The sequence below is a fragment of the Leopardus geoffroyi genome, chromosome X (genome assembly GCF_018350155.1).
Source record: "Leopardus geoffroyi isolate Oge1 chromosome X, O.geoffroyi_Oge1_pat1.0, whole genome shotgun sequence".
In the NCBI taxonomy this organism is placed as follows: domain Eukaryota; kingdom Metazoa; phylum Chordata; class Mammalia; order Carnivora; family Felidae; genus Leopardus; species Leopardus geoffroyi.
Genome location: NC_059343.1, coordinates 26,910,428 through 26,937,389, shown reverse-complemented (window position 1 = coordinate 26,937,389; position 26,962 = coordinate 26,910,428). Strand labels below are relative to the sequence as shown.

The 26,962-nt window shown below is 45.0% G+C and overlaps 1 protein-coding gene across 13 annotated transcripts in view; it reads left to right on the top strand.

The window, feature by feature from the left end:
• The window catches only part of DMD (dystrophin), a 2,127,700-nt gene that overhangs the window by 1,964,745 nt on the left and 135,993 nt on the right, over nt 1–26,962 (top strand). For all 13 annotated transcript variants that reach the window (XM_045472664.1, XM_045472669.1, XM_045472671.1 and 10 more), the window contains one exon: nt 18,712–18,773. In XM_045472664.1, the coding sequence (XP_045328620.1) occupies nt 18,712–18,773 (62 nt within the window). The remainder of the gene's footprint in view (nt 1–18,711; nt 18,774–26,962) is intronic.

Here is a 26,962-nt window from a genome sequence, read left to right as displayed (position 1 = left end):
GCTTCTGCTGGGAGGAGGCACAGAGGCACATTGCAAGAGCTAGATATCGTGGAGAGGCCAGAATTTGTGGCCATGTTGCAGTATGCTGCAGAGTGTTGGAGAGGTTACCAGCAAGTTCTTTTGCAGACTGAGAGGACTCTGAGTTTAGGTGTGGGTAAAACGAGACGTGCTCTGATAATTCTTGCTTTGTGAGTAATCATGCTGGGTGAGACCGTTGGCGTGTAGCTTCACAGCCAGTGGTAGAAACAAAGTATCTGTAGTCTGGTGATTTTGAAATATGAAAATTACTGACGAGAAACATAGTTAATTAATCACTTATTACTACTGCCCATTCATGGAATGCTGCCGTGACTAAATCCTGGAGAAAGAAGGATTATGACTACTTTTCTGGCTATTCTTCCAGCTGGTCATTCTTTTGAAAAGAATTTTATTCTCCAAGCCGTTATTATTTTCTGATTCTTGATATGCCTCACATTCCCATAGCTCCCGACTGTTCAAAGTGTCCCTACAATCATGTAAGAACCTTTTTTCTCTTGGGGCACCTGGGTGGCTCAGTCGGTTAAGCGTCCGACTTCAGCCAGGTCACGATCTCGCGGTCCGGGAGTTCGAGCCCCGCGTCAGGCTCTGGGCTGATGGCTCAGAGCCTGGAGCCTGTTTCCGATTCTGTGTCTCCCTCTCTCTCTGCCCCTCCCCCGTTCATGCTCTGTCTCTCTCTGTCCCAAAAATAAATAAACGTTGAAAAAAAAAATTAAAAAAAAAAAATAATAAATAAATAAATAATGAATCTTTTTTTTTTTCCTTTCTGTAGAAGCATCGTCATTATCAGTCTTCATAAACACTTGCTCGGGTCAGTTTCTCCCAAGCACTTACTAGGGTGAATTTATAGGTATTACATAGAATGGGCATCCTTCAGCCCTCAGTCTGTCGGCCGAGACATGGGCGCTCGAGCAAGGGCGTCAAATGAGGTCGCGTTGCAGGGGTGAGAGCAGAGGGATGATTTCTCGGTTTCTGTTGGGAAGCGGGCTGCCGACAGCGCCTTTAGCAGCAACGTTTTGCCTTCTGCCGTGTGACAATATCACCGTGCCATTTGCGATGAAAAGAAAAGGCCGAGTGATTCGGAGTGTGTGCTCATATGGCCACCTAAGGGAACAGCTGGCGGAGAAGATTCTCCCTAAAGCTTGAGGCATCCTTGCTCTCGGCCCCTGAAGCGCTTCCTGTGGCTAGAAGTTCAGACGTGACCAACGCCTCCCTAGCTTGTTCCCCCTCCTGAATCCCCGAATGCCCCTCCAGGGTCTTGTAACGCTCCGACCCCTACCCGAGAACGAAACTGGGCACTGCCCCCGGGTTGCTTCCGAATCTTTGTCTAGAGAAACTGTATTTACGCATAACTGTCCAATAGGTACGCAGTCCGTCTCTTTGTGCTTTCGTCTTTTGTCACCCACCCACGGTAAAAGTTACTTTTTACATATCATCCCAGTGCACACACCCCTGCGTACACACACATTATCTGTGTCTATAAATATTGCTCTGTGTTCGAACAAAGAAGAGCCCCACCAAACATGACTTATCCTTACTGTACAAGTCCTTCTCATAGTTTCTGTTCTTTTCTTTGCCATCAAAAACAATATTAGGGATGATGCACTGCATGCATTTCATGACCTGTTACTGGCTCGTGACCTGATGTTTGGGAAAATGCCGTGCCTGCCATGTTTTATCCCTAACTCAGGCGTGGCCGTCAGCAAGTGGCGCTCTAGGACCACGTCGCCTCGATCCCCATAAGATGGCTTCAGCTCGGGGGCACCGGACCCTCAAAGGGCCCTGGAAAGACAACTGCTGTAGGGATTTTGCTGAAGACGGACATTGTGCAGTGTTTCCTCCCATGTGACAAACCATGCAGTAATTCGATTTAGATCTCAGAGCAGAATGGAGAATTTGCTTTGCTTCCCTTTGCTTGCTTCAGAAACTCTGGATGGAAAATATTGACGTAGAAAAAGGTGTAATCTTAAGTATACGGTACAGTGAATTTTCACCATCTGAACGCACCTCTGTAACCAGAATCCAGATCAAGAGACAAAACATTACCCGCCCCTGAAATCCCCTTGTGCCCCCCTTCCAACCATTACCCACCCTTGCTCTCCGTGGGTAACCACTACCTTAAATTTAAACACCATTAATCTGGACCGTGTTTGTACTTCATGCAAATGGAATCATACGGCCTGTATTCTCTTGTGCCTGGCCTTTTGTTTTATTTTTTTTTATTTGTTTTAAATGTTTATTCATTTTTGAGAAAGAGACAGAGAGACAGAGTGCAAGTGGGGGAGGGGCAGCGAGAGAGTGAGAGCGACACAGGATCCGAAGCAGGCTCTAGGCTCCCAGCTGTCACCAACAGGGAGAGCATACCTGAGCTGAGGTCGGGTGGATACTTACCCAAATGAACCCTCCAGGCACTCCTGTGCCTGGCTTTTTAAAACCCACACTCACATGGGGCGCGTGGGTGGCTCAGTTGGTTAAGCGTCCGACTCTTGGTTTTGGCTCAGGTCGTGATCTCACGGTTCCTGAGTACATGGCCTGCATCGGGCTCCACAATGACAGCACAGAGCCTGCTTGGGAGTGTCTCTCTCTCCCTCTCTCTCTCTGCCCCTCCCCTGCTCATCCTCTCTCTCAAAATAAATGAAAATGTAAAAGAAAAAAAATAAAGGAGGTTTAAAAAAAAGCTCATATTCACCCGGAGTGTTGTATGAAGTTGTTCATTCTCACTGCTGTATGATACCCCGCTGTATAAATATGCTACAATTTATATATTCTGCCGATGGCCCCTGGATACAAAGAATGATGTTGTAAACATTCTAATGTGTCATTTGGTGATGATATGTGTGCATCCCTTTTAAAATTACATCAGGGAGTGACACTTCTGGGTCATTAGGTTTGCCCGTGTTGGCCTTTTATACCTTCTGCCAGTTTTCCAACGTGGTCGTACTGGTTTACATTCCCGTCAGCAAAGCGAAGAGAGTTCTAGCTGCTCCACGCCATCCCCAAGGCTTTGTGTTCTTAGTCTGTCTCGTTCTGGTGGGTGTGCATAGCTAAATGTTACTGTGTCAAGCCCGATGATCTTCAAATCTGTCTCTAACTTTTCCTCCCTTCTTAACGTTTTATTCTGTTACATTTTCTTAATCCTGGATTTTATCTATTAATTGGTGACATTCATTCATTCTTGGAAGTTGCCCTTGAAGCACGTCCATGATATACACACACGTACGACTCCTTCGCTAGCGGTGCCGTGATCCAAAACCCTAGAGTCTCCCCTTTCCTCCAGCCGTCGCATCCAGCTGGTCGAAAAGTAGAATTGAGGTTCTCCTGTAGCCTTTCTTGAGTTCAACCTTGCCACCAGTTGCCAAGGCTACTTTCTTAATTCAGGCTTTCATCCTCTGTGTGTGTGTGTGTGTGTTTTTCCCCCCGATCCTTATAGCATAAAGGATCTGCTTTTTGTAATTAAAGTATAGCTGACACACAATGATACATTGGTTTCAGCTGTACAACACAGGGATTGGCCAACTCTCCATGTTATGCCGTGCTCACCACAAGTGTAACGGCCATCTGTCACCATAGAACGCTGTTAGAATACCATTGACTATATTCCCAGTGCCTAACTTTGTTTTTCCTGTGACTTCTTCGTTCCACAAATGGAAGCCTGCATCTCCAACTCCCCATCACCCAGTTGGTTATCTTCTCTTCGCTGGAATATTTTCATAGTCTACTTGGCATCCGTTTCCATTCTAATCCATTTCTTCTTTTCTTGTTTCTTCCCACTCCAAAGTTAATTCTCTTTAAAAAGAAAAATCTTCACAAGCACAAGTAATGCCGGTGTTTTTTCTTGTTTTTCCGTCATATGAGGAGAAGCTTCTAAGGGATGAGAATGCTTGAACCTGTGAGGATATACTCTCCCACGCTAGGGTCTTGATATTGCCTCACGAATGTGATTTGATATTCTAATGGGGACGGTAGCGTTTTCTGAATATCAACCTTCTTGAGATACAAAACACAGTATTGGCCAAATTCTTTTTGGAATTCCCCAAAAAAGCATAATCTGATTTTATAACACAGCAGTATGTGAACACGTAAACATCTGTGCTTTAGTAAATTGTTAATATGAGAAATGAGCTCACAGAGTCAACTTAAGCAACTTGTTTCAGCTCTTCATACGCAAACAAAAACCTGCATGAAACCTGGTGGTTTAAGTCTAGTTAGCTCTTAATTGGAATGTGTGTTTGTCAACCCCAACAGGTCAAACCGCTTTTCCCTTTTGCTTCCTTTTTTTATGGCTGTTTCTATACTTACCATCTACCTGTTACTGTGTTTCCTCGTATGAGTCTATCTCCTCCTCCCCACCCCCCCCCCCCCCCACTAGATTCTAAGCTCCTTAAAGTCTAGGCCATATTTGGGTGCTCCTCTTGGAACCTGGGTACAATGTTGAAATTTTAAACTATTTCCAGGAGCACCTGGGTGGCTCAGTCTGTTGACCTGACTCTCGGTTTTATGGTTCCCATGATCCCAGAGTCATGGGATGGAGACTCAGATCTGGGCTCCACAGTGATCATGGAGCCTGCTTGGGATTCATTCTCTCTCTCTCTCTCTCTCTCTCTCTCTCTCTCTCCCCCTCCCTCCCTCCCTTTGCCCCTCTCCCTCACTTGCGTGCACACACACACTCTCTCTAAAAGAATAAAACAAAATAAAAAAAGAATAAAAGAATAAACTATTTCCGTGTCCATCTTCCAAACATTTTCTAGGATTTACTAATGGTGAAGAACGGTGAAAACAGTTTAACTGATAAGCGAAGACGTATGTCAGTGCCCAATAAGTACCTCATGACCGCAGTCATCCAAAGAAATTAATATAGGGGAATATGCGATAAACTTATTCTAGGTACAGCACATGAAAAAAAAAATTCTTGGAGATCTGTGAATTAATTACAATTCCTTGCGTTCATGTTTTCCTTTTATCTTCCAAAAAAAAAAAAAAAAATGCCTTGACAAAAATAAACCAGTGCTGGAGGACAAGATTCAGCCCTTGGTAAATCGTTAATTGGTTAAATTGGTTTTAACCTCCGTTTCTCCCTTTATGGATTCCTGTCCGTGGGGAATTCCTATCACATCCTGTCTGTTGAAGGCCTGTCACTAACAGGACTTGTCCATCAGGGTGTAGGGGATCTTTCTCTCCCACTATTTCCGACAAATCCAATATCTGCTGCCTCTCTCACTACTTCGGGGTTCTGCTCTCTGACAATATGAATGCGAATCCACCTTTTAACATGTGGGAATACTACTGATATTTTAACCTCAGCCCCAAAGAATGAGAGCCAAAGGGTGCTAGTTTCATTCCTACCTCAGGCTTGTGGTTGCTGATTTATCTCGCAAAAAAAAAAAAAAAAAAAAAAAAGAAAAGAAAATCTTATTTGACCCACCTGGCTTCCTTCTTAAAGGTAAAATCAGAAGATTCCTTTTGCAAATTTCCGAAAAGGAGAGACAAACTCTTAGACCTCTCCTTTCCCCTCATGACAGCAGTCTCAAAATGGCAAGTGAAAGTGTCTGTGCAGAATTTAGTTTGTGCTGTATTCCCGACAGTATTCCTGGACATCCTGGGTTTTCTTTGAAGGAATTGTGACTGCAGCACAAGCGACGTTGCATTAACATTGCATTCCCCAGCCTTCAAATCGTTTTCATAGTCATTATGTCATTTGACCCACACTGTGGCCCTGTGCAGTAGTATCTGAATTGGCGACAGGAGTCAACAGAGCTCCAGAGGGGGTAAGTGACCGGCCTCTGAGGGGCAGAATTGGTCCAGAGCTGTGCCTTGCTCGTCTTAACGCCTCTGCTAGAATATGCAGCTACGCTTGCTGACGATTAAGAAGCTGCTTTTGATTCTGGTAGATATTCATCTCAAAGGGAAGGAAAAAACCCTGGTGTCTTCATTCGGTAGCGTTTGAATATTAAATTTTCCTTATCTCTTTCAACTTAGGATGACTTCTTTGTTCGCTTAATTGACTGGTAATTCCTCTGTTTACTTTTTTTCCCCCCAAATCTCAAGAAGCAAGTCATAAGTATTAAAAAGGGTTACATTAGCATTTAACATTTTTTATGAAATTCGAGTATTTTAGAAAGGAGTCATTTAGGCAGGCATGTATGTAGAATTTTGCATTTTAATTAAAAAGCCTCGAAATGAAATGAACCTCTGACAGTAACAGATGAGTACTTCTAAAAGCTGCGTTACTATTTGATATATGTGCAGTGTTTTCTTGTGGATAATAAGTCCTACGACTTGTTTCAAGAAAAGTGACAGGACTAAAACAATTAAAAAAGACAAAGCTGCTCTTTTTTAATCATATGCTCATAAATAAAACTGGGTTGTGAATTATTTCCAGAGAAGCAATTGACAAAGTGTAAGTAAATCACTCTAAGAACTAAAGCTGTCTTGATTTTTTTTTTTTGAATGCTCAAACCAAACCTGTATCCTTGTCCAATTATGAATTTCCTGTGACAAATAAATATTTACAAAGTATGAAATATAGACTTGGTGCACTTCCTAAGGCCAAAGCATACTATGAAAACTAAAATTTAATATTTTCTCTCCCCTCGAATACACCACAATAAGAGCATAACTTTAAAATCATTCTCTCTTGGAGCAGACTGTCCATTAATCATTCTTTAGATAATATTGGCTTTGTGAGTTTTCAGGTAGAAAGAAAAACCGCAATTTCTAGATCAGAAAATCTGAGTATTTATGGATTTGAAGAAAACAATAAGACCTAGCAGAATAGAATTTTCTGTAAGCCCCATAATGAAGTCAAGAAGGACAATTCTTTCAACACCCCTCACCCCTATTTTCCTGTAAAAATCCTTTACGTTGTTAAAGGGCTTGATTGGGTAGATCCAAGGGTTAATTTACTTGTGATTTGGAAAAAGACTGAGACTTCCTTATTATTATTATTATTATTAAGTTTTTTTACTGTGATGTGTGGGAGGAAGGTAGAAAGAGGCCCCAGAATGAATTCACTAATTGGGGTTTTCACCTGCTGTGAGTCTAATCGAAAACAAAGCCTTATTTGTAGCTGAAGAGGAAGGCAGATTATGCAGACTGTCAGAATTTCTGCCTAGTTTTGAAATTCCTGCTCTTTGCCACAGTCGTTGGGGAAAAGGCAGACAGACAGATCCAGCGCTGAGCCGTTGTTAAGGTAGACCGGGAATGCTGTCGTCAGTGTTCTTGAACCACCTTAACCAGTTACCCATTTTTAGCAGGTGGCGGTGTGCTTTCTAGCCGTGGGGTAGCGCTGTAGCTGGCGGGCTGATACGGAATTCTTTCCGGGGAAGCAGCCGCTGGCCTGTGAGGTTAATGAAGTGTGGCTTTATTTTTGTGAAGATGCTAAACTTCACATCTCTTTAGATGTTCGGGTTGATATAGGTGGCTCCGTGGGAGCTTTGAAAAAAATCTTAGGAAGAGAAAACTACATGGGAGGGGAGCTGAGTTCCACTTGATTTGGAACCTGTTTGGTGAAATCTCCGGTTTAGGTGGCAGCTGGGCCAGAGAACTTTCCTCAGCCTGGCTTACCCTGCCTCCCTGCAGGGGAAGGGCCTGGAAGAATAGGCTTTTGTGTGAGTGTGAAATAACTCTGTGTCTGAATGCAGAGGGCTCTTCGTTTACTGGTTAATGTGTACTGAATGGATATTCTTATATCCAGAAGATGCTGGTTTCAGATTGATCTAAAGAGATTGTTGTACATATTTTAATTAGTCCGCCGTGGCGTTTGCCCTCACCAGCAAGGACTCACCATCATCACGAGCCTTTATTGGACGTCCGATTCACCGCTCGCGGCTAAGACTCGTCCTGTGCAAAGAGCAACACGGAATCCTCACGTGTTTGCTACGTATGCAGATGTTGGGATTTGACTGTAAAATGAGGCAGGTTTTACTGAACATTGGCTAGGGAACAGAAAGCAATGCAGGTAGAGACTCTTGGAGCTACAGGAAGCTGGACCCTAGCGGGTAGTGCCGTCCCCCATTCCGTCTCTTTCCCCTTTCCCTTTCTGCTCCTCATTTTATAACGGTAAAACCTGACTAGCACCGAATCTCCAGCAGCCCAGGAGGACAAGGACGTGTTTGTGCAAGACAGGAGCAGCTTGGCCTCTGGCCTAGGCCCTAAACACCCTCCACGACCTGGGCTCGTCCAAACCTGTGACCCTACAGCACTGACATTTCCGGTCCTTAGCTCCAATCCAAACGTCGCCCCTGTGAGCTCCAGACTCAGAGGTCCAACTGCCTTTTGCATCACACGGCCTCCTCAGACTCATCGTGCTTAAGACTGAATTCCTCCTCTCTCTCTGACCCTCTTCTGTTCTGAACCTGCGCCCCCCCCCCCCGCCCCGACATTCCTGGCTTGGTGAATATTACTCATGCAGTCTCGGGATTCACCCCTAGAACCGTGACTCAACCTTGGCTGCCTAGAAGAATCACCTGGGGAGCCTTAAAAATCCCAGGGCTCAAGGTCAATGAGATCAGAGTGGCGGGCTGGCGAGATGGAGGGGTGGCCAAGATGGAGAAGAACCACACCCGTGCTTAAATACAGACCTTTCAGGATATAGGTCAAACTCTGGATCTTCACACTAGGTCCTGCTCAATTTGCACGCCTACTGAATCTCTATCTTGACATTCTCTCCCAAGGATCAAATAGACCACTGAAGCTCTTGAAAAGAAAAAGCTGTTTGTGGCCTCTTTACCTTCACGCCTGCCATTATCACCATTTATAAGTGCTGATTTGCCTTTACGCCCAGGTGACCAGACTCTCCTTTTGGGCCTACAGAGGAGGCTTCTGGAAATAGCTGTTCAGTGAATGAACCTAGTCATCTTCAGCTCCAAAAGGTGGAGTTAACGTACTCCTCCCTCAGAAGTCCCCACTCAGCATCCAGTCTAGTGAGCCAGAGGGTGGCTTTGACTGGATGGGTCCCTGTTTGGTCAGGATCCTGGGAGAAATGCATGGTACATTTGAAAGGGGTACTTGAAAAGAGCATGCTGGAAAGGTTATTTACAAAAGCCTGAGCAGCGTAGGGGAAAGAACAAGGGCAAAGGGAGAACCTGAAAGGTGCCGTTGCTGTAGAAATGACTGCCCAACCAGACTTGTGGGGGGGGGGGTGGTAAAGGAACTTAGCCCCTTCCAGGTGCAAGGCCAACAGGAGGGAGCCTGGGGAGTAAATATGCAAACATCTCTCTCCTTCTGCCCCTTATCTCCAGCTGTAGGCCTTTCCTCATGGCCTCCTGTTGGCTGAAAGCAAAAGGAAGCCAAAGGGAGAGAGAGCCTGATTGATGTCATCCCCAGAGGTCCAACCCCCTGGGGCACAGGGCAGCGTGGAGAAGGGCAGAGGATAGAGGCGGAGGGGAGAATGAGGGGTTAGTCCTTTAGATCAGAGAGGCCTTCATTTTTCTAAGTACATGCAACATTGAAGTGGTTCAAAGATTGGAGTTTTGGGTACGGAAGAATTACCTGGGGTACCTTCCTGGACCTCATTCCATCTCGTTCATTGCTTAGCCCTTTTTGTAGCAAACCTACTCTCCTCTCCTGTCAGACAGCAGTGAGATCGCTCACGAGCACCAAAGAAAAATATACAGATCATGCCCCACAGTAAAAGAGGCCACATCTCCCCATGGCAGCATAGTAGAGGCCTTGGAGCCAAACTCCCTCTTCCAGACCTCGCGCCGTCGCGTTCTCGCCAAGGTATCTGGGATGAGTAGCTCATGGTAAATTCCGGAGTCAGAGTTTCAACTTGTTTTTTCTGGTGGCCGAGCCCCATGTTCCTTTCCTGTCTCTGATTCACGTCAAAACAGTAATCATAATAATAGCTACTATAAACAATTTATTTTCATACATGGCATCATTGTAGAATTTACATATGACATGAAGATGTATCAATTCTGTTCTTTTCTCAATGCCTTTTCCTAATAAGCGAAATTCATAATCTAAGCGAAGCTGACAATAAAGCAGTTACTGTGATGCCCGTGTCATTTCTTAATAATACTTTCAGTATTTAATTTCTAAAATAACATCAAGATTTGGGAACAAGTCTTCAAGTGCCTATAACTCCAGTCTAAAAAAGAACTTAAAGATGTATTTTTGAGGATTGCCATCTGTCAAATTTAAGAAAAAAAAAAATCTGAATAGTGATTTCTTATTTTCCACTCTTTTTTTTTTTTTTCCCAACGAATTGTTCCTAGTAGTTTTCTAGCTGAACAGTGAGAAAATGGACTTGAGCATTTATATTTTAGCGAAACGTATCAGCACGCCGGAATCTTCAGTGGGTAATTTAAAAGTGTAAAACGAAGAAGAAGAAGAAGAAGAAGAAGAAGAAGAAGAAGAAGAAGAAGAAGAAGAAGAGGAGGAGGAGGAAGAGGAGGAGGAGGAGGAGGGGAAGAGGAAGCGGAGGAGGAGGGGGAGGAGGAAGAGGAAGAGGAAGAAGAAGGAGGAGGAGATGAAAGGAGCGTGACAAAGCACAGGTGTTGCAAACCTTTAGCTCATTGATTTCTGATATGTACAAATGCCCATGCTGTGAGGCGTCTCTCTTTTCAGTGAAATAAACATAAACAGTATTTAAGTGATTTGCCACGTTGACACCGAGGTTAGTCACTGATTAATGGCAAAGGCCACAACTTTCTCCTCACAGAATACTAATCCCTTCTCCCCCAACGATAGGGGCAGGCCTAGAATCAGCAGTTAGACCCAGGGACAACCTTACCCAAAGGGAATCCTAGTGTGCCCCCCTCAGACCATACGAGAAGCTGCCTCCACCACTCCCTGGCTCAAAAGGGCCAAAGGACGGCATTACTAAGTCTCAATTTATGAGGCCAGCAGAAGTGCTATATTTGCTTTAAAGTCGTACCTGCATGCACGTCTTTAATGATAACGGTTACATTTTTATTTGGTTGGTCAAGGGTAACGAAGACACTTGGCATCCCCTCTCCCTTTTGTTCACGTACTTTATTTTTTGCCTCTTTTGTCATGCTGTAGCAAACCGTAAAGGGGGATTGACATCTACAGCCCAGCCCCTTCAACTGCAACACTGTATGGGGGGGGGGGGGAGGCAAAGGGAAATGTTGAGCCAAAAAAGGATATTTAAAATGAAAAAGGGGGACTCACTTTAAACTGTAAACTGAAGTGGAATGAATCAGCCAGAGAGAGTGAAAAGGCAGTCGTTGAAAGAAGATAAAAAGAAAAATAGGCCAACAAAATAAATGGACAAAGAGGGACAATGAAACCAAAGGGAGTTTGTCAGAAAACACTCTTTGGATGGATGCTAATGGAAGGTACTTTGTGAAGAATGCAAAAACTTGATGTGCTAATGAAGGCTTTCTTCCTTTCAGAGTATTTCCAGCCTTGAAATAATTTTGAACAGTTAACCTGTATTGTCATATGGCAAACACTAAGATTAGAAATACTTGAACTGCCCGGGCCCTGCGACTTTTCAAATAAAATGTTCCATTGGAGATGGTTCCCTTTTAGATTTCTCTAAAACGCTGCTAAAAGACCGAACTGTGCACGCCGTTGGTGGTGGTGTTTTCTTTAGAGTCTATACCAGTGGTTCTCAAACTTCAAGGTGCTGTTTCAACTTCAGTAGGTCCGGGCTGGGACCCAGGAATTCCTCTTTCTCAAAAGTTCCCAGGCGATGCTGATACTGGTACACTTTGAGAACTACAGCTGTGTCACAAATACGAATGAATGCTGCTTCCTGAGAAGCCCGTTTAGCCCAGGCTGAGCATAGCCTGAATTCCATGTCCTTACAGCCCTACCACTTTAATCTGCGACTGAGGGAAAGCGGTGGGGGGAGAGAACTATGATTGTGATTTTTCCCTCTCATGCTCTGAAAGGAAAACTCTGAGCCCACGCACTTAATTATCTGCAATGAGGTCATTTGCACCTAGGTCATTTATTTAGGCAACAAGCAGTCTTGCTGGAGGTTTTAAGGCGGTGCCGGCAGGGCGGTGTGTGGTTTTCAGGTTCCTAGGACTACCTTAAATCCCTTCCTCCGTCTGTCTTTTCTCTTCCTTTCCTTTTTGGGAGGCTGAGCCCCCGCTGCGGGGTCTCCCGGAGCCCGGGTTCCCAGGTCGCTAGGTGGGGGCGGAGCCCGGCCCGGCCCCGCCCCGTCTGCCTGCGGGCCCCCCCCCCCCCCCTCCGCCCGCCCGCCCGCCCGCCTGCCTGCCTGCCCGCGCCGGCTCCTCCGCAGTGCTTTCAGCTGCGAGCCTGGGCGGCGGCGGCGCTCGACTCTCGGGGAGCCCGGCGGCTCTGGGAAGCTCACTCCTCCGCTCGCGCCTTCCCTCGACCGCCGAGCCCTTGCAGCCATGAGGGAGCAGCTCAAAGGGTAAGTGCAACACGGCCTCCTCAGATCGCCGCAATCCGTGCACTTGTGGCACGAGCAGGGGGCAGACCCAGGCGGCCAAAACTTGGACGAGCGCGGCGGCTGGACTCCGGGCGCCGGGCGGCCGGGCGTCGGGGAACCTACCCCGCGGGTCCTTGCTGCGCCGCTGCAGGTGCGTCCCCGCGGCGTCCTCCTCGGCGCCGGGTTTGCGGGGGAGCCCCCTTGCTCTGGCTTTGGGATAGGCTCGGCGAGAAAAAAGCTGATTTCTCGTCGTACCCAGGGGGGACAGCGCGTTCCCCAGGCGGGGATTGGGGCCGCGGGAGCTTTTTGCTCCTTTCCGGGCTGTGTGGACGTGAGCCAGACAGGCTGTTCCTAAACCGTCTCTCGACCTCGCGGAGGGAAGGGGCGCGCGAGGCTTTACCTTCCATTGCACTGCAAGTGCCAAAAGGTCAACTTTCTGCCTGATTTCTTCCGAGGATTCCAACTGACGTTCCCCTTGTTGGCTTTTCTACTGTGTTCGTTCTATGCCCCAAGTCTTGCAGAAACCAGGAAAGAAAGAAAAAGCAATTAAAGCCCAGAAGCCAAGGATTTGACATAGACAGAGGATCAAGGGATTTTTGTTATTGTTTTCTGTTTTGCCCCCCGGGGTTGGGCGTGCAGTCTTTTCTGGGTGTCCTTCGCTCGTGTTTCTCCAGGTGTCTGTCTTCGTCTTTAAGCAAAGTTTGTCATTCCTGATCTGATCGTGGCGACGAAAAGGGCAGGACACTTTATCTCCGTTAAATTGGAAGTTAAGTTTGAAGCTTAAATGGAAAGGGTTCGGTTGCCCGAGGGAGGCACAATATTAATTATGAAATGCTTTAACGTCATTTTTAAAAAGCGCGTCTGACACAAGTGGGGAACCAGAGTCTTTTCAGTGAAATGTACGTTCTTCCTTGGCCAAAAAGCTCCTCTTGGTGTCCCTCCTTCCTTATCCCTGTCACCTATGCTCGTCACCACCACCACCCCCACCCCATCTTTCTCTCTTGACTAGATGTTTTATTTCCTTGTGCCACATCCCCTCTTTGCAGGATCCAGTTGCTCTTGGAGAAGCTAGAGGAGCAAATGGAACAACACGGTTACGCGAAAGGTCTCTGACCCTTGATCACCGCGGAATTGGTTTCCGTCAGCGTTGTTTGATCTTGGATTGGACACGACCCCGAAGTGAAATTGGGCTGGCCAAAGTTGAGGGTGGGTGGGATTTAAGCCCAAAAAGCAAATAGAGGGATGACAAGTAACAGCTGGCACAGTCACCGAGGCAATCATCTTTGGCCTGGCTTGAGCCAAACAGAATAAAATGTTAAATATCCCAGGGAACAAGAAGGGGGGACTAGAATAGGATTTCTGATGCTTAGGTGGACCCCCAGCCCCCTAAGCCCCCTCCCCACGGTAGCAGAAACTTTTAAATACATTTTCCCATTCCCGCCCTGCCAGTATTCCAGCAATACAAGCCAAGTTCAACATTCAGCATGGAAATGCGGAGGTTCCTCTAGAAAAGGAGTCTGATCCCCAGATTAAAGGGAAATGATTTTGTGTGTGTGGATCAATGAGCTCCAGATTATATATGAAGCCGAACTCTAATCCTCTGCAAATCGCAAGAGAACGGTACCTTTTTATACCGCTGCATAGCGATTAGGTCCCCCCCCCCCCCCCCCCCCCCGCCGGGAAGTAGTGGAAAGAGATTTTTTTTTTTTAAAAAAAACGGCAACTGTTTCGAATATTTTCAGTACCCAATAACAGTGGTGGCAGAAGAAATCTTATTTTAATTAGGCAACTGCCATTTCCCCAGCGAGAGGAGTAGAAATTTGTTACTTTTTATAAGTGTTTAATGTTTGTTTTTAAGAAACTAAAAAAGCAATTCCACTAAGTCTGATTATTCCAGCACCGACAGCAGGAACAGCTCTGAGGCCGTTATAATAACCTTGCACACTACATGAAACTAAAGAAGGTGAGAGAAAATTTAAATTGTATGGTGGGAAATTAGGTCAGCCCAGTGCTCAGTAGAGTCATGCTTTAATTTCTTGTTATTGACAAGTAGGTGTTGCCGGGGTCTATTGTCACATCGAGTGATTTTGTTTTTTCATTTGCATCAGCTTCGTATCATGGCCTCAAATAAAAGAGAAAAGAGAGATTCTTGTAGTTTGTACACATTTTAAAAGGGGAAATCAGAGTTTAAAGGCTGTTTAGAGAGGCCTCTCTGATGCCAGGCTTTGGAACCAGCAGGGCTAGAATCAGTAAGAACACTTTTTAGAGATTTAAAGAGCATTTTAAGGATGATTTAGGAATCTAGTGTCTGTGTTAACGGGCATGCAGAATTTTGATCTGTGTCAAACGTCATTATTCTCAGAAGACTGAACAAAGATGGACCCATTAACTTGTGAACAGGTTTCCAAGTCCCTTTTGGTTCGGCATGGTACATGCGGAGCGTGTTTCAGATGTGAAAAGTGAAATGCAAAAAAAAAAAAAAAGCACTTACCAAAAAAGGCACCACCCACACTTCCACGACTACCTCCCCAGCACAGTATCTTTTTCTATATTTTCTGTATATTCCAGGTAGACCTGAGCTGCTTTTCATGGAGTTGGTGAGACTCGTCTCCTGTTTTTGAACTTAGACACAGAGTAATAAATACAGTTGTAAAATCTGTGCTGATCCCATACAAAAAATGGGCTTGTCCTGTAAGAGAGGGTAGGGATAGGAGTTCCACGACTTTGTGCATACCATTTCACACTGTCCATATTCACCTTTTCTTTCTCTTCTGGGGGTTAAACGTGTCTCACTAGGGCGCTGAATTCGCCACACCCTGAAAACACCCACATGCAGTGAAGTGAGTATTTGGTTCAACTTAACAGTTACCAAAGAATCGGAAGTCGTTTTAGCTGTGTGGCCAGTCGTTTTTTTTAGCATGAACTGATTAAAAGATTATTTTTCTCTTTTGGAGGATTAGTCACACCCTTTATTCTTTTCTTCTTGCCACTTGTGTTCACTTCTGCTTCGTTCTGGTTTGTAATCGACATGCAACCGAAATCCTACAGGTGACATACAAATCTGTTTTCTGGTTACTTTTCTGGCATTGCTTAAAAAGAAAAGGGTTGCGTGTTAGGAAGACGGTAAAAGAAGATTGGCTTTTGGATTTGTGTGAGTTCATTTATGTGGATTATTCAAGTCGCCCAGAATCACAGGTAAGCGAGCAAATGAGGGCCTGGTATCTAGCAATCCATGGAGTGGGGCTAGAAGGAGGGGCTCGGAATTTCTTCTGTCTTCCAGCAAAGGAAGTCGTGGTTTAGCTAAGGACTGGTGTGGATTAAAGCAGAGTTTTTAGAATCCTTCCCCTGATTTTGAACCACTGGAATAAATTCCTTCAAAAGGTAAAAAAGTCAGTTTATCACCAGTTAATGAGGTTCATTATGGAGAGAGGGAGCTACGCGAAGCTTGCATTCACTCTCTGTGGGATTCTCCGGTCACTTGTATGCAAGTTTCTCTTTTCTCTTGGAATTGCATTTGGTACAAGTTACTGTGTTCTTCCGACTTGGCGTCCCTTACAGATGGTGGCCTTTCAGAGTGCTGGTCTGGTCAGGTTTATCAGCTCAAAACAGACGTTTTTCTGCCCATCTATTGAGGATGCTACAGTCCTCCCACACGCCGTGGAGATGGGACTTTATTATCATGCATTGTGTGTATGAAGGGCCTATAAGTGTGGACACGCGTGCTTTCCCCGTCTTGTCCCTTCCTCCCTCCCTGGCGCTCCCAGTGTGCACGGCCTTTGGAAATGATGGAGGCCTGAATGCAGGGTGGTCTTTCTTTGCTGGGCGCTTCTGTACAGAATTGGTACACCATCGCTTTCCGAGCTAAAAAACACCGAGAAGAAGCAACGCTTTTTTCCGTGAAGCTGCAAACTGCAGCCTCCTTGTGCTGTGCATATAAAATACCAGTTCCGCCCACCTCTTCTCCAGATCCAAAACCGGCTTGGTGGTGGGGCTTCCTCAAAGCCCCTGAGCCTGGACTGCGTGCGTCTTCTGCTCTCCTTGCTCTTTAAGACTTGGACGTCACTCCGATACCTTCCCTCCACTCAGAAGCCCCTCTTGTGGTCCTCACATGCGAATCGTCTCTGTGGAAGAATAAGCCAGAAGTGAGCGCGTTTGGGAGAGACTGAACCGGCCCTTTGCGAGCGAACATTGTCTTGTAACTTTCTTTCGGTAGCCCTCACTGTCCAGTCGCTGGATGATGAATATCGGGGGAGGGGGGGGGTCTTTGAAGGTGGACAGTTGGGGGAATTTCCACTTGCTTTGTGACATTTTTTATTGTATTTCGCAGACCACAATAGACACTTCTCCTTTTAACTTCTTTTTTTCTTTTTTTTTTTTTTTTTAATGTTTATTTATTTTTGAGAGACAGAGAGAGCATGAGCATGGGAGGGGCAGAGAGAGAGGGAGACACAGAATCCGAAGCAGGCTCCGGGCTCCGAGCTGTCAGCCCAGAGCCCGACGCGGGGCTCGAGCTCACAAACGCGAGATCATGACCTGAGCCGAAGTCGGACGTTTAACCGACTGAGCCCCCCAGGCGCCCCTTCTTTTAACTTCTTAAAAAGGGAAAAAAAAAAAAAAAAAAAGAGGTAATTTGCATTGAGTGGTTTTTGTTCTCTACCAAGGATCCGCACCTGAAGTGTCCTCAACTAATAAAAAGTCGACTTTTAGTGGGTGTTAATTTGGGGGCCAAGAGCAGCCATGCACTGAGCACCAGAACTCGCTGGTCACCTAATCCACTGACGCTCCCACGTGAGCAGGCTTGCCCCAAATTGTCCAGTTAGTAGGGCCCCCAGCCAGAATCCAGTCCTCAGATTTAAAATCTCTGCTGAGGTCACTTGACATTTGCTGCCTCCCCAAACTCCTCTTTCCTTGTGAGACCTCTGTACTCTCTGTTGGCCTTGAAGTGTCCCCATGGAAGCCGGTGCTCTTCTCTCCATCCCCACCCTTCCCCCCCAAAGATTATGAATAGGCCAGGCACATGACTCTTGAAATATCTATGTTCAGGGCTGCATTTTACCATATCAAAGCCTGTCACGCAATCCCCGAAAACTGGAAATACGATGCTATGGCGATTTATGTAGATGGGCCAGAGTAAGGAAAAGTATATGTAGTTATCTCTCCCGGATTTATTCTTGTAATTGAATTAGGAACAAAGGTGTTTTGTTCTTTCTGTGGCCAGGACCTGATAGCTGGCAATCACACTTAGCGAAACTTCAGAAATGGAAGAGAACTGTGGAGTGCTGTGTAGAGGGCCGAGTAAAACAAGACTGTTGAAAAGTAATGCGGAGGGGCGCCTGGGTGGCGCAGTCGGTTAAGCGTCCGACTTCAGCCAGGTCACGATCTCGCGGTCCGTGAGTTCGAGCCCCGCGTCGGGCTCTGGGCCGATGGCTCAGAGCCTGGAGCCTGCTTCCGATTCTGTGTCTCCCTCTCTCTCTGCCCCTCCCCCGTTCATGCTCTGTCTCTCTCTGTCCCAAAAATAAAAATAAACGTTGAAAAAAAAAAAAAAAGAAAAGTAATGCGGAGAGGAAAGGGAAGGATACGTTAGTCGGGCAGCGGCTGTACCTTAGGCCGGAATGAAATGCAGTTGTCGTGGGTATGAGACCTGCTTATGTAGAAGAAGGAGCAATAGAAAAATGTCAAGGGCGGTAAGAGCAAATGAGAAGTGAGGCAGTTTATTTTTTTTTTTTATTTTTTTTTCAACGTTTATTTATTTTTGGGACAGAGAAAGACAGAGCATGAACGGGGGAGGGGCAGAGAGAGAGGGAGACACAGAATCGGAAACAGGCTCCAGGCTCTGAGCCATCAGCCCAGAGCCCGACGTGGGGCTCGAACTCACGGACCGCGAGATCGTGACCTGGCTGAAGTCGGACGCTTAACCGACTGCGCCACCCAGGCGCCCCGTGAGGCAGTTTATTTATTGAACCCGATATCTAGTCTTTCTTTGACCGGGTGGAGTACCACTTGTCCGTGCCCTTTCTGAATGTTCTCCATTGGACAGGTGAAGAAATCCTGGGTTTCGTTTATTGATTACCTAACAGAGGCGTTGTATTTTGTTATACCAGAAGCACAACCGACTTGTGGGTGCCAGAAAGAAGCACTCTCTGGTTACCGAAGTAAGTTCACGTTGCTTTTCGCTTTGAGAGGAAGTGCTTTGAAGGAATGATGCCGAATAAAGGCGAAGCAAGCCGTGCTTTGTTCTCCCCTTCCTTTTCTCTCCTACCCGTTAGACATGCTAAAGTCTCTCTCTGTGTTTTCTGTTTTAGCCACGAGACCCAAACGACTTGCTGGGACCATCCCAAAATGACAGAGCTCTACCAATCTTTAGGTAAGGAAGTGGCCATGCTTCTTGACGCGTGACTTGTAGGATAAAGTAGTTTGTCCTGTGCCCCTCGTTTGTTGTCTCAGTCTATCACTCGATTGTTTAAAGGGTGAAAACGATGACTTTGTATCCAAAATTGACAGCTTTCTCGTTTTGCAGAGGTTCTCTAACAGGAAGTTTGAGAATGTCATTGATTCCTGAAAATTCACTACACCTGAGAGGGCCAAAGGGTCTCGGCGGTTGCCTTGGCTGCCTCAAAGGATGGGAAAAAAAAAAATACTTGCAATTTATGGCAGTTTTTCCCACCGAGAAAGAAAACAGTTTCAAGTTCTTCCTATTGATTTCTTCCCTGTGAAACTCAAGACACTGCTTTTGCCAAACCACGAATGTAGCGTTAGGAATTTTCTGCCGTCTTGCCAGTGCTTATAAGTCCTAAGCCTGCCAGGTCATCAGCGTGAACATTTAAATGATTTTTCTACTGTGTCGTGTTTTGTGTTTGTGTGACAGCCTCATAATTCCCCCCCCCCCCCGCCCATAACTTGGGAATTTTTTGAGCAGACACACAGCCTCCAGATAAGAAGAAAACGTCAGTCTTTTTAATGCTTGATGGAAGTCCACTCAATACCATTTTAGATCTTTCGCAAATAATCTGAAATGATTTCTCTCACATAATGATGAGTTGTTTTTTGTAGATTGCTAGGATTTTATTTATTTATTTATTTAGAGCGACAAAGCACAAGCAGGGGAGGGGCAGAGAGCAAGGGAGAGAGAGAGAGAGAGAGAGAGAGAGAGAGAGAGAGAGAAACCCAAGCAGGCTCCGCACTGTCAGCACAGAGCCCGACGTTGGGCTTAAACTCAAGAACCATGAGATCACGACCTAGAGTCATACGCTCAACCGACTGAGCCACCCAGGCGCCCCTCTTTTTTTTTTTTTTTTTTTTTTAATTAAAGATGGGTGATGGGCATCGAGGAGGGCCCTTGTTGGGATGAGCACTGGGTGTTGTATATAAGCAATGAATCAAGGGAATCTACCCCCAAAACCAAGAGCACACTGTATACACTGTGTGTTACCCAACTTGACAAGAAATTATATTTTAAAAAGGCAAAAAAGAAATAAAAATGATTCCCACTTTATTTTTTTGTTCAAAAAAAATTTTTTTTAACATTTATTCATTTTGGAGATTGAGAGAGGCACAGCATGAGCGGGGAAGGGGCAGAGAGAGAGAGACACAGAATCCGAAGCAGGCTCCAGGCTCTGAGCCGTCAGCCCAGAGCCCGACGCGGGGCTCGAACTCACAGACCGTGAGATCGTGACCTGAGCTGAAGTCAGACGCCCACCCGACTGAGCCACCCAGGTGCCCTGTGATTCTCACTTTAAAAAAACAGTTATGTCTTCTCTACTACTAGACCAGTTTTTTAAGTCGGCTTCTTTGTGAACGGACATATTTACAGACTGAAATGCATAAGGTGAACTCTTTGGGTTTGAAATTAGGTGACACTGCCCATGGGAATCAGGGTGACGAGACACATCCTGTCCCTGCCCGCGCACGCGTGAGCGTGAGCACGTGTGTAGCTTTTGCTGAGTTGCTGTCGTAGGTTCTCGTTGGTTAATGAGCTGCAGTTCTAGAGATATTCCAGAATGGCGTAGGAGATATTAGTCTAAGAAATTGTTTTCCTAGACTTTTTCTAATTATAAATGAAATTAGCTCCTTCTAGAAAATCTGAACAGTACACATACAAAGTATGAAAAACAAAAGGTGTCACTTACAATTCTACTGGCCAGAGATGTTTAGTACCTTTCAATTAATACTATGTCATTTTCGTCTAGCAGCGTGTGTGTATGTGTAGGAAGGGTGTTGTATACGTGCACATATGTTCACGGCACACTCTTTAAAAATTTCAAAGATCCTGGGATCAGCTAATCTTCCAGGCCTGCATTTTCATCTCCTATGGAATGTTTCTGGCTTATAATGCTGTGCTGTTCAGACCACAGGTGAAAAACCTAAATGGTTATCCTTTGGCAAATGAGAGAAGGGAGACCTCATCTGAAGTACGCGGCAGCTTGGCTGGGGGAGCAGGCCGTCCTAGCCCCGTGCTCTCAGGACCTCTGATTTTTCAGGAGAACCTAGAAATCTGTCAGTCAAGAGCTGGTTTGAACTCGTCTGGCGGCCTCCTGATTATAACCTCGGGCTTACATAGATTCAGCCCACTTGTAATGTTTTACCTCTCATCACAGTGACTTCTAGTTGTAATATTTTAATTTACTTTTACTTAAAAATTATTATGGAATTAATAATTATTCATATATTTTGAAATTTAAAAATATAGACAGGCTAATGAACGAAAAAGAGGAAAAGACCAATCATGTATAACCCACCTCTTCAAGTTAGCTAATATTTAATAATCTAGTAGGTATCTTCAAAAATGTCTTTCTGTGTGGGGCGCCTGGGTGGCTCATTCGGTTGAGCATCTGACTCTTGATCTCAGCTCAGGCCTTGATCCCAGGGTCATGAGTTCAAGCCCCACGTTGGGCTCCGCGCTGGGCATGAAGCCTACTTAAAAAAAAATTTCTTTCTGCCTATACATTTTTACCAAAGTTGGATGGATGGTTCTGTTTTATAATCAGCTTTTTTTTCACCTAAAGGTAATGTACCATGGCCATATTTCCATTTCATTACATTGTATTCTCTACTGGCTTACTTTTAATTGCTCTGTAATGAGAAACCACAAACGTGGTTGATAAAAAGCTAATTATGAACTATCAATGAATAGATGTTTGTACCTTCAGTAGAAATTAAATACGCTTTTTATCATCGTATTTCTGAGGTTTTCTCAGTAATTCAAATGTGGTGGTAAACTGAAAGCTGGTAATTTGGCATGATTTCTGACCGTGGGCAAATCACCTGACTTTGGGAGATCAGGGAATTTTACAGTTGCAGGGGGAATTTAGAGCTCATGCATTACCAACTTTTTCTTTGATGAGATCAACTTCATTGAGATAACTTGCAGAGTATAAAATGCAGCCGTTTTACATAAATGGTCAATTCCAACCTCCTTTGAAATGCTGTTCTCCGCTATCCTAATAACAACTGTCTTGGAAATGAACTGGTGTTGAAATGTGTTTTGTAGCTTTCAGAACGAAAATTGCCAGTCTTTTTGTCACAATCAGATGTTACTTAGGCTAACTTTTATCCCAGTGGTGACTCATCCGATACCGTCTTCCTTTTATTGAGAGCCTACTGTATGCGCCGCATCAACATCCATATCTCACAGGGTGGTGAGATCAGGTGCAGAGAAACCGTTTATTGGGGCTGCACAGCTTTCTGAGGCTACCCTGGGTTTTGCTCAGGGCCCTCTGTTAGCATTTTTACAGAATTCATTCATTTTGTTCACTCAGTAAAATATGTCCATGTAGGTTGCTATGCACCTGGTACAAATATGTACAAATTGACATTGTTACCTATGGATAGACCGTGACTTCAATAGTATCTCTGGAACAAATCCATTGCATTTCTCCAGACGGTATGGTTGGTTCCTAAACAGTAGGCACCCTTCGTCTGTTTTTCCGGACACCATGGAATGATTGATTTTGTTTGTTACACGTCTATATTCCTGAGATAACCTACCAGATGAGGCGTTATTTCTGCCCTCACCCACCCATTGCAGGGTTTCAAAGTTGAAATACAAGCATAACATACCAAAAAGAAACCTTTTATTTCTTTTTAATATTTATCTTTAAAAAAAAATTTTTTTTAACGTTTATTTATTTTTGAGACAGAGAGAGACAGAGCATGAACGGGGGAGGGGCAGAGAGAGAGGGAGACACAGAATCGGAAGCAGGCTCCAGGCTCTGAGCCGTCAGCCCAGAGCCCGATGCGGGACTCAAACTCACGGACCGCAAGATCGTGACCTGAGTTGAAGTCGGACGCTCAGCCGACTGAGCCACCCAGGCGCCCCTTTAATATTTATCTTTTAAAGTTTATTTATTTTGAGAGAGACAGAGACAGCACGAGCGAGGGAGGAGCACAGAGAGAGAGGGAGAGAGAGAATCTCAAGCAGGCTCTACGCTGCCAGCTGCAGAGCCCGACGTGGGGTTCACACTCACGAACTGCGGGACCGTGACGTGAGCCGAAATGAAGAGTCGGCCGCTTAACCAACTGAGCCATCCAGGCGCCCCTCTTTTTAATTTTTATGTATGGTCTTCTCTTTTTTACTCACCAGGTATCCCATTAGGTCCAAGCTGCTATTTTGAGTTGGAATAAATAGTTGGAAGCCTTCACCTGCACCCATTTCGTGAAAGGTCTCAAGAAAGCGAAACTGGTGTGTGGTTTGGTGTGTTAAGTGTTTTAGACGATGTGTAGCCCCCCCCCCCCCGCCCCCCACCTAATAGAACCTGAACCTGTGGTCTGTGATCCCATGTTGAAAAATACCAAGATGCTGCTTCTCCAAGCTCTACCTGAACTGCAGACATTCTCCCTGTGGAAGCTACAGGGGTTCACGATACGCAGGAAATAGGACGCATTTCTGAGGATGCCCACCTCTGAAAAGACTTCCATCCTCGAATCGACCAGAATCCCCAACCAGCCCGTCCTACACGTGTTTGTTAATGTCCCTTGTCCTCAGAAGCATTCAGACGGTCTCCCAGCACTCCCTACCTGTGGTCTGGACCGCATACGCTTAGAAGCCAAAACCATCTCGGAGGGGCTGAAAAAGTTGCTTCGCCTGCTCACGTTCGCGCTCTCGTTAGTGGAGCGAGAGGTGATTTCCCTTCTCGTTGTTTTGTGTGTGATTCTCAAAAAATGAACTTCTCTTCCTTAGGTATTTAGCAAAACACAGTTTCGTCATCATTACCCCGTTCCTTCGTGTCCCTGCAGCTGTAATCGATGAGCCAGCGAGAACCCATGACAGAAAAGCAGCAGTAGCCACACGCATCCCTCCCCGACACGGCACACAGACGTGTGTAGAATTTATGTGTCAGTACCCTGATTCCTCAGGTGACTTTGAACACAAGGAGACCACGTCATGTGTTTTAGGTTCTAAATATGTCCTCTCGCAAAATAGCAGACCTAAATTTTTTTTCCTTTTCTTTTCTTTTCTTTTCTTTTCTTTTCTTTTCTTTTCTTTTCTTTTCTTTTCTTTTCTTTTCTTTTCTTTTCTTTTCTTTTCTTTTCTTTTCTTTTCTTTTCTTTTCTTTTCTTTTCTTTTCTTTTCTTTTCTTTTCTTTTCTTTTCTTTTCTTTTCTTTTCTTTTCTTTTCTTTTCTTTTCTTTTCTTTTCTTTTCTTTCAAGCCAGCAGGGGAGGGGCAGAGAGAGACAGAGAGATAGAATCCCGGTGCCAGGGCTCGATCCCACAAACCGCGAGATCATGACCTGAGTCCAACATTCAACCCACTGAGCCGCCCAGGTGCCCCCAGACCTAAAAATGTTTAGTGGTGGAGGACATAGGCCTAAGTTCTTTGTTTAAAAAAAAAAAAAAAAAAAAAGAGACTACATTTCAGATTATTCTTAACCAGATCTAGAACAGCTTCCTGGAGTGAGCTCTCATCAAATGTGAAGAATATTTGTGCGTTCTTACTTTTGGGGCTGTGTACCTACTCAAAAAATTGTAAGTAGTGAAGAGAAGGATTGTCAGGCCCCCGCACTAATACAAAACAAGGCGTAATAAAGAAATACTGTAAATGTTCGCAATGACGGCCTGACAGTCATTAGGCATTTGAGCATTGGAAGGTCTCCAGAAAATTTTTACGCAACATTAACAGTTTGGCAGAAGCGTCTTTCAGTCAGAACGACCTGATGACAGTTTTCTTTCAGCCTTTTGCTCTGACTGCCCCCCCACTGCGGTGGGGTGAAGGGTATATAAAAAAACAAAGTTTCCCATATCTATTTTTGCACGGGCCTTAGTATTCTTATCTTGGTAATGAGGGTACAGGACAAAAGTAAGACTCTTTGTTTCTTTTTCTGTTACTTTGGGCCGAGGTGGGGCAGGTTGTTTCCAGAACTTGCTGTGATCATAATTTTTCGAGAAGTACCTTTGGCTGACTCTGCAGGCGTTTGGATTTCTAAAAGTTTAATCATTCCTATTTTTAAAAATGCGCATTCTAGAAAACAAACAACAGAGAGAAGATCCTGCCACCCCATCCGAGTCAGAGGCTCTTGAGATCTTTCCCAGAAGACCCACTGGGCCATGCATTTGTTGTTGCAAAGACCTGTTCCTCACCATTTCTTAGGAGCAGTAATATGCCGGATACATGAAGTGAATTTCCGGTTTCTTTTAGTGTCTTTACAGATGCGACGGAAAGACTGTTGTTTTGTTAGATTATCTGTTTTGTTAGGTTGTTTAGGTTGTAAGCTAAAACTCTCCAAAGCTCCAAGAGGCGGTTGCAAAATCGGTAGCTGTTAGATAGTAATGTGCTGCAGAATTTATTTTGAAATGTTAATGTAAGACTGACTTCTGTGAAGTGCCATTATATGACAAAAAGCCCATGATTTTTCTCGTGACTTCTGTCTGGGTTCTTTACGTTCATCGCTAAAGTTTTTAAGTAAATACATACATATTTTTTAAAGCTTCCACCCCCCCTCCCCCCACAACATGTACTGCTTAAAAATACTTGAAGAAAGTATTTCTTAGTCCGTCTTCCTGGAATCTATTAATTCGAAATGCAGTGAAACCATGTGGTCCTCCCCACGGCTCCTTTCGGAACTCCACTGTGAGCTGTTTGCAAAGGAGACACATGCGTACAAAATAAGGTGACATAAAGAGGGAGTGAATGATCTGATCTTCCTTACTCTGCTTTCCTCTTGCCTCACTGAAGCCCCTTTAACCCCCAGGGTTTTCTCTGGGGGGGGGGGGAGGGGATTGGTTCTCATCCTTGCCTGCCCTTCTAGCATTCTTTGGAAAAATCTAGCCCCTCTTACCTGTCGCCCAAGCTTTGCAACCCGCTGGCCGGCATGATGCTCACCCAAATGATACGAAAGCTCTCAGGTTTTAAATCTGGACTGAGGCGTGTTTTAGGAAATGTCCGGAAAAGTGGTCTTAAAAACCCTTGCGATTTGGAGACAGACGGTCCCTCAGCACGTGACCCCTAACGTTGTGTCTGTTGCCTGAGAAGAGGTTTAGAATGTTAAAATGAGGGCTTTGTTTCAGGGTCCCATGGGTCTGAGGCTGGTGTGATTCTTCAGCAGTGCAGGTTAAGAGGACTAGTTAAGTCCCAGTTAAGTCAGGAGGCTAAGAGCTTCTTCATCCCATTAAGTGTTCCCTCCCCAGGACGCTCTCCCATTTAGGACCCGCGGGATCCCGAAGGACCATGAATTCCTTGTACATCGGGAGCTCGTCCTAATGCCTTTCGCAGCATATTACATAAAGTGTTCTCAACTAGGCTATTTGGTACTTAGCGTATTCTTTTCCTTGTCTCTTATCTCCAGGTCCTTAAGTATTAAACCCAACTGTCTTTTGATTTTCTCCTCCCATAATGCCTGGAACTGGAAAGAATACCCGAATTCAGATTCAGGCTTTCATGTGACCTTGGGCTAATCCTTTGCTATTCCTTGGTCTTCGATTTCTGACTTTGCTGGTTGAACTCCTGGCCACAGTATAGCTCAGTCTCGTGCGATGCCCACCTCTCCAATTTCTCTTGGTCAGCCCCAGCCTGGAAGAGAGGAATAATAGGATAATCATGTTGATGATAATTATGTACTTTGATTTTGTGTAGCACTTGATACTGTGCAGAGTTTTCAGAAATAACTGTGTTTAATCCCTACACGGCTGTAAATTAGGTATATAGATGGCACATGACCTGAATTTTGTGTTAATTTCAGTTTCAGCTCATGTGTCCTGATCCTATGGAGCATAGTTGCCATTTTTGATTCGGCAAATAATGCTCGCCTCTCAGCAGATGGGGCGGCCGTTTCCTTGTTTCCTTTTGGACTTGAGCGGGACGAGGCACAGGACTTGCTTTGACTTATTTATACTGACTTATATGCATTTTATGACTCCTACTTTGCTATTCTCAAAGGAATATCCGTTACTCCTAGCATGGTTTAGAAAACTGCTTTATCAGCATAATTAAGCTATGGAATCTCAAATGACAGTCTTTATTCCCTAGCTGACAAAGTTAGCAGTGGAGATTTACTCAGATTTGCACAATACAAGACGTTAAGGCTGTTATGAATGTTCTTCCTTCTACTAGCCTGCTTATA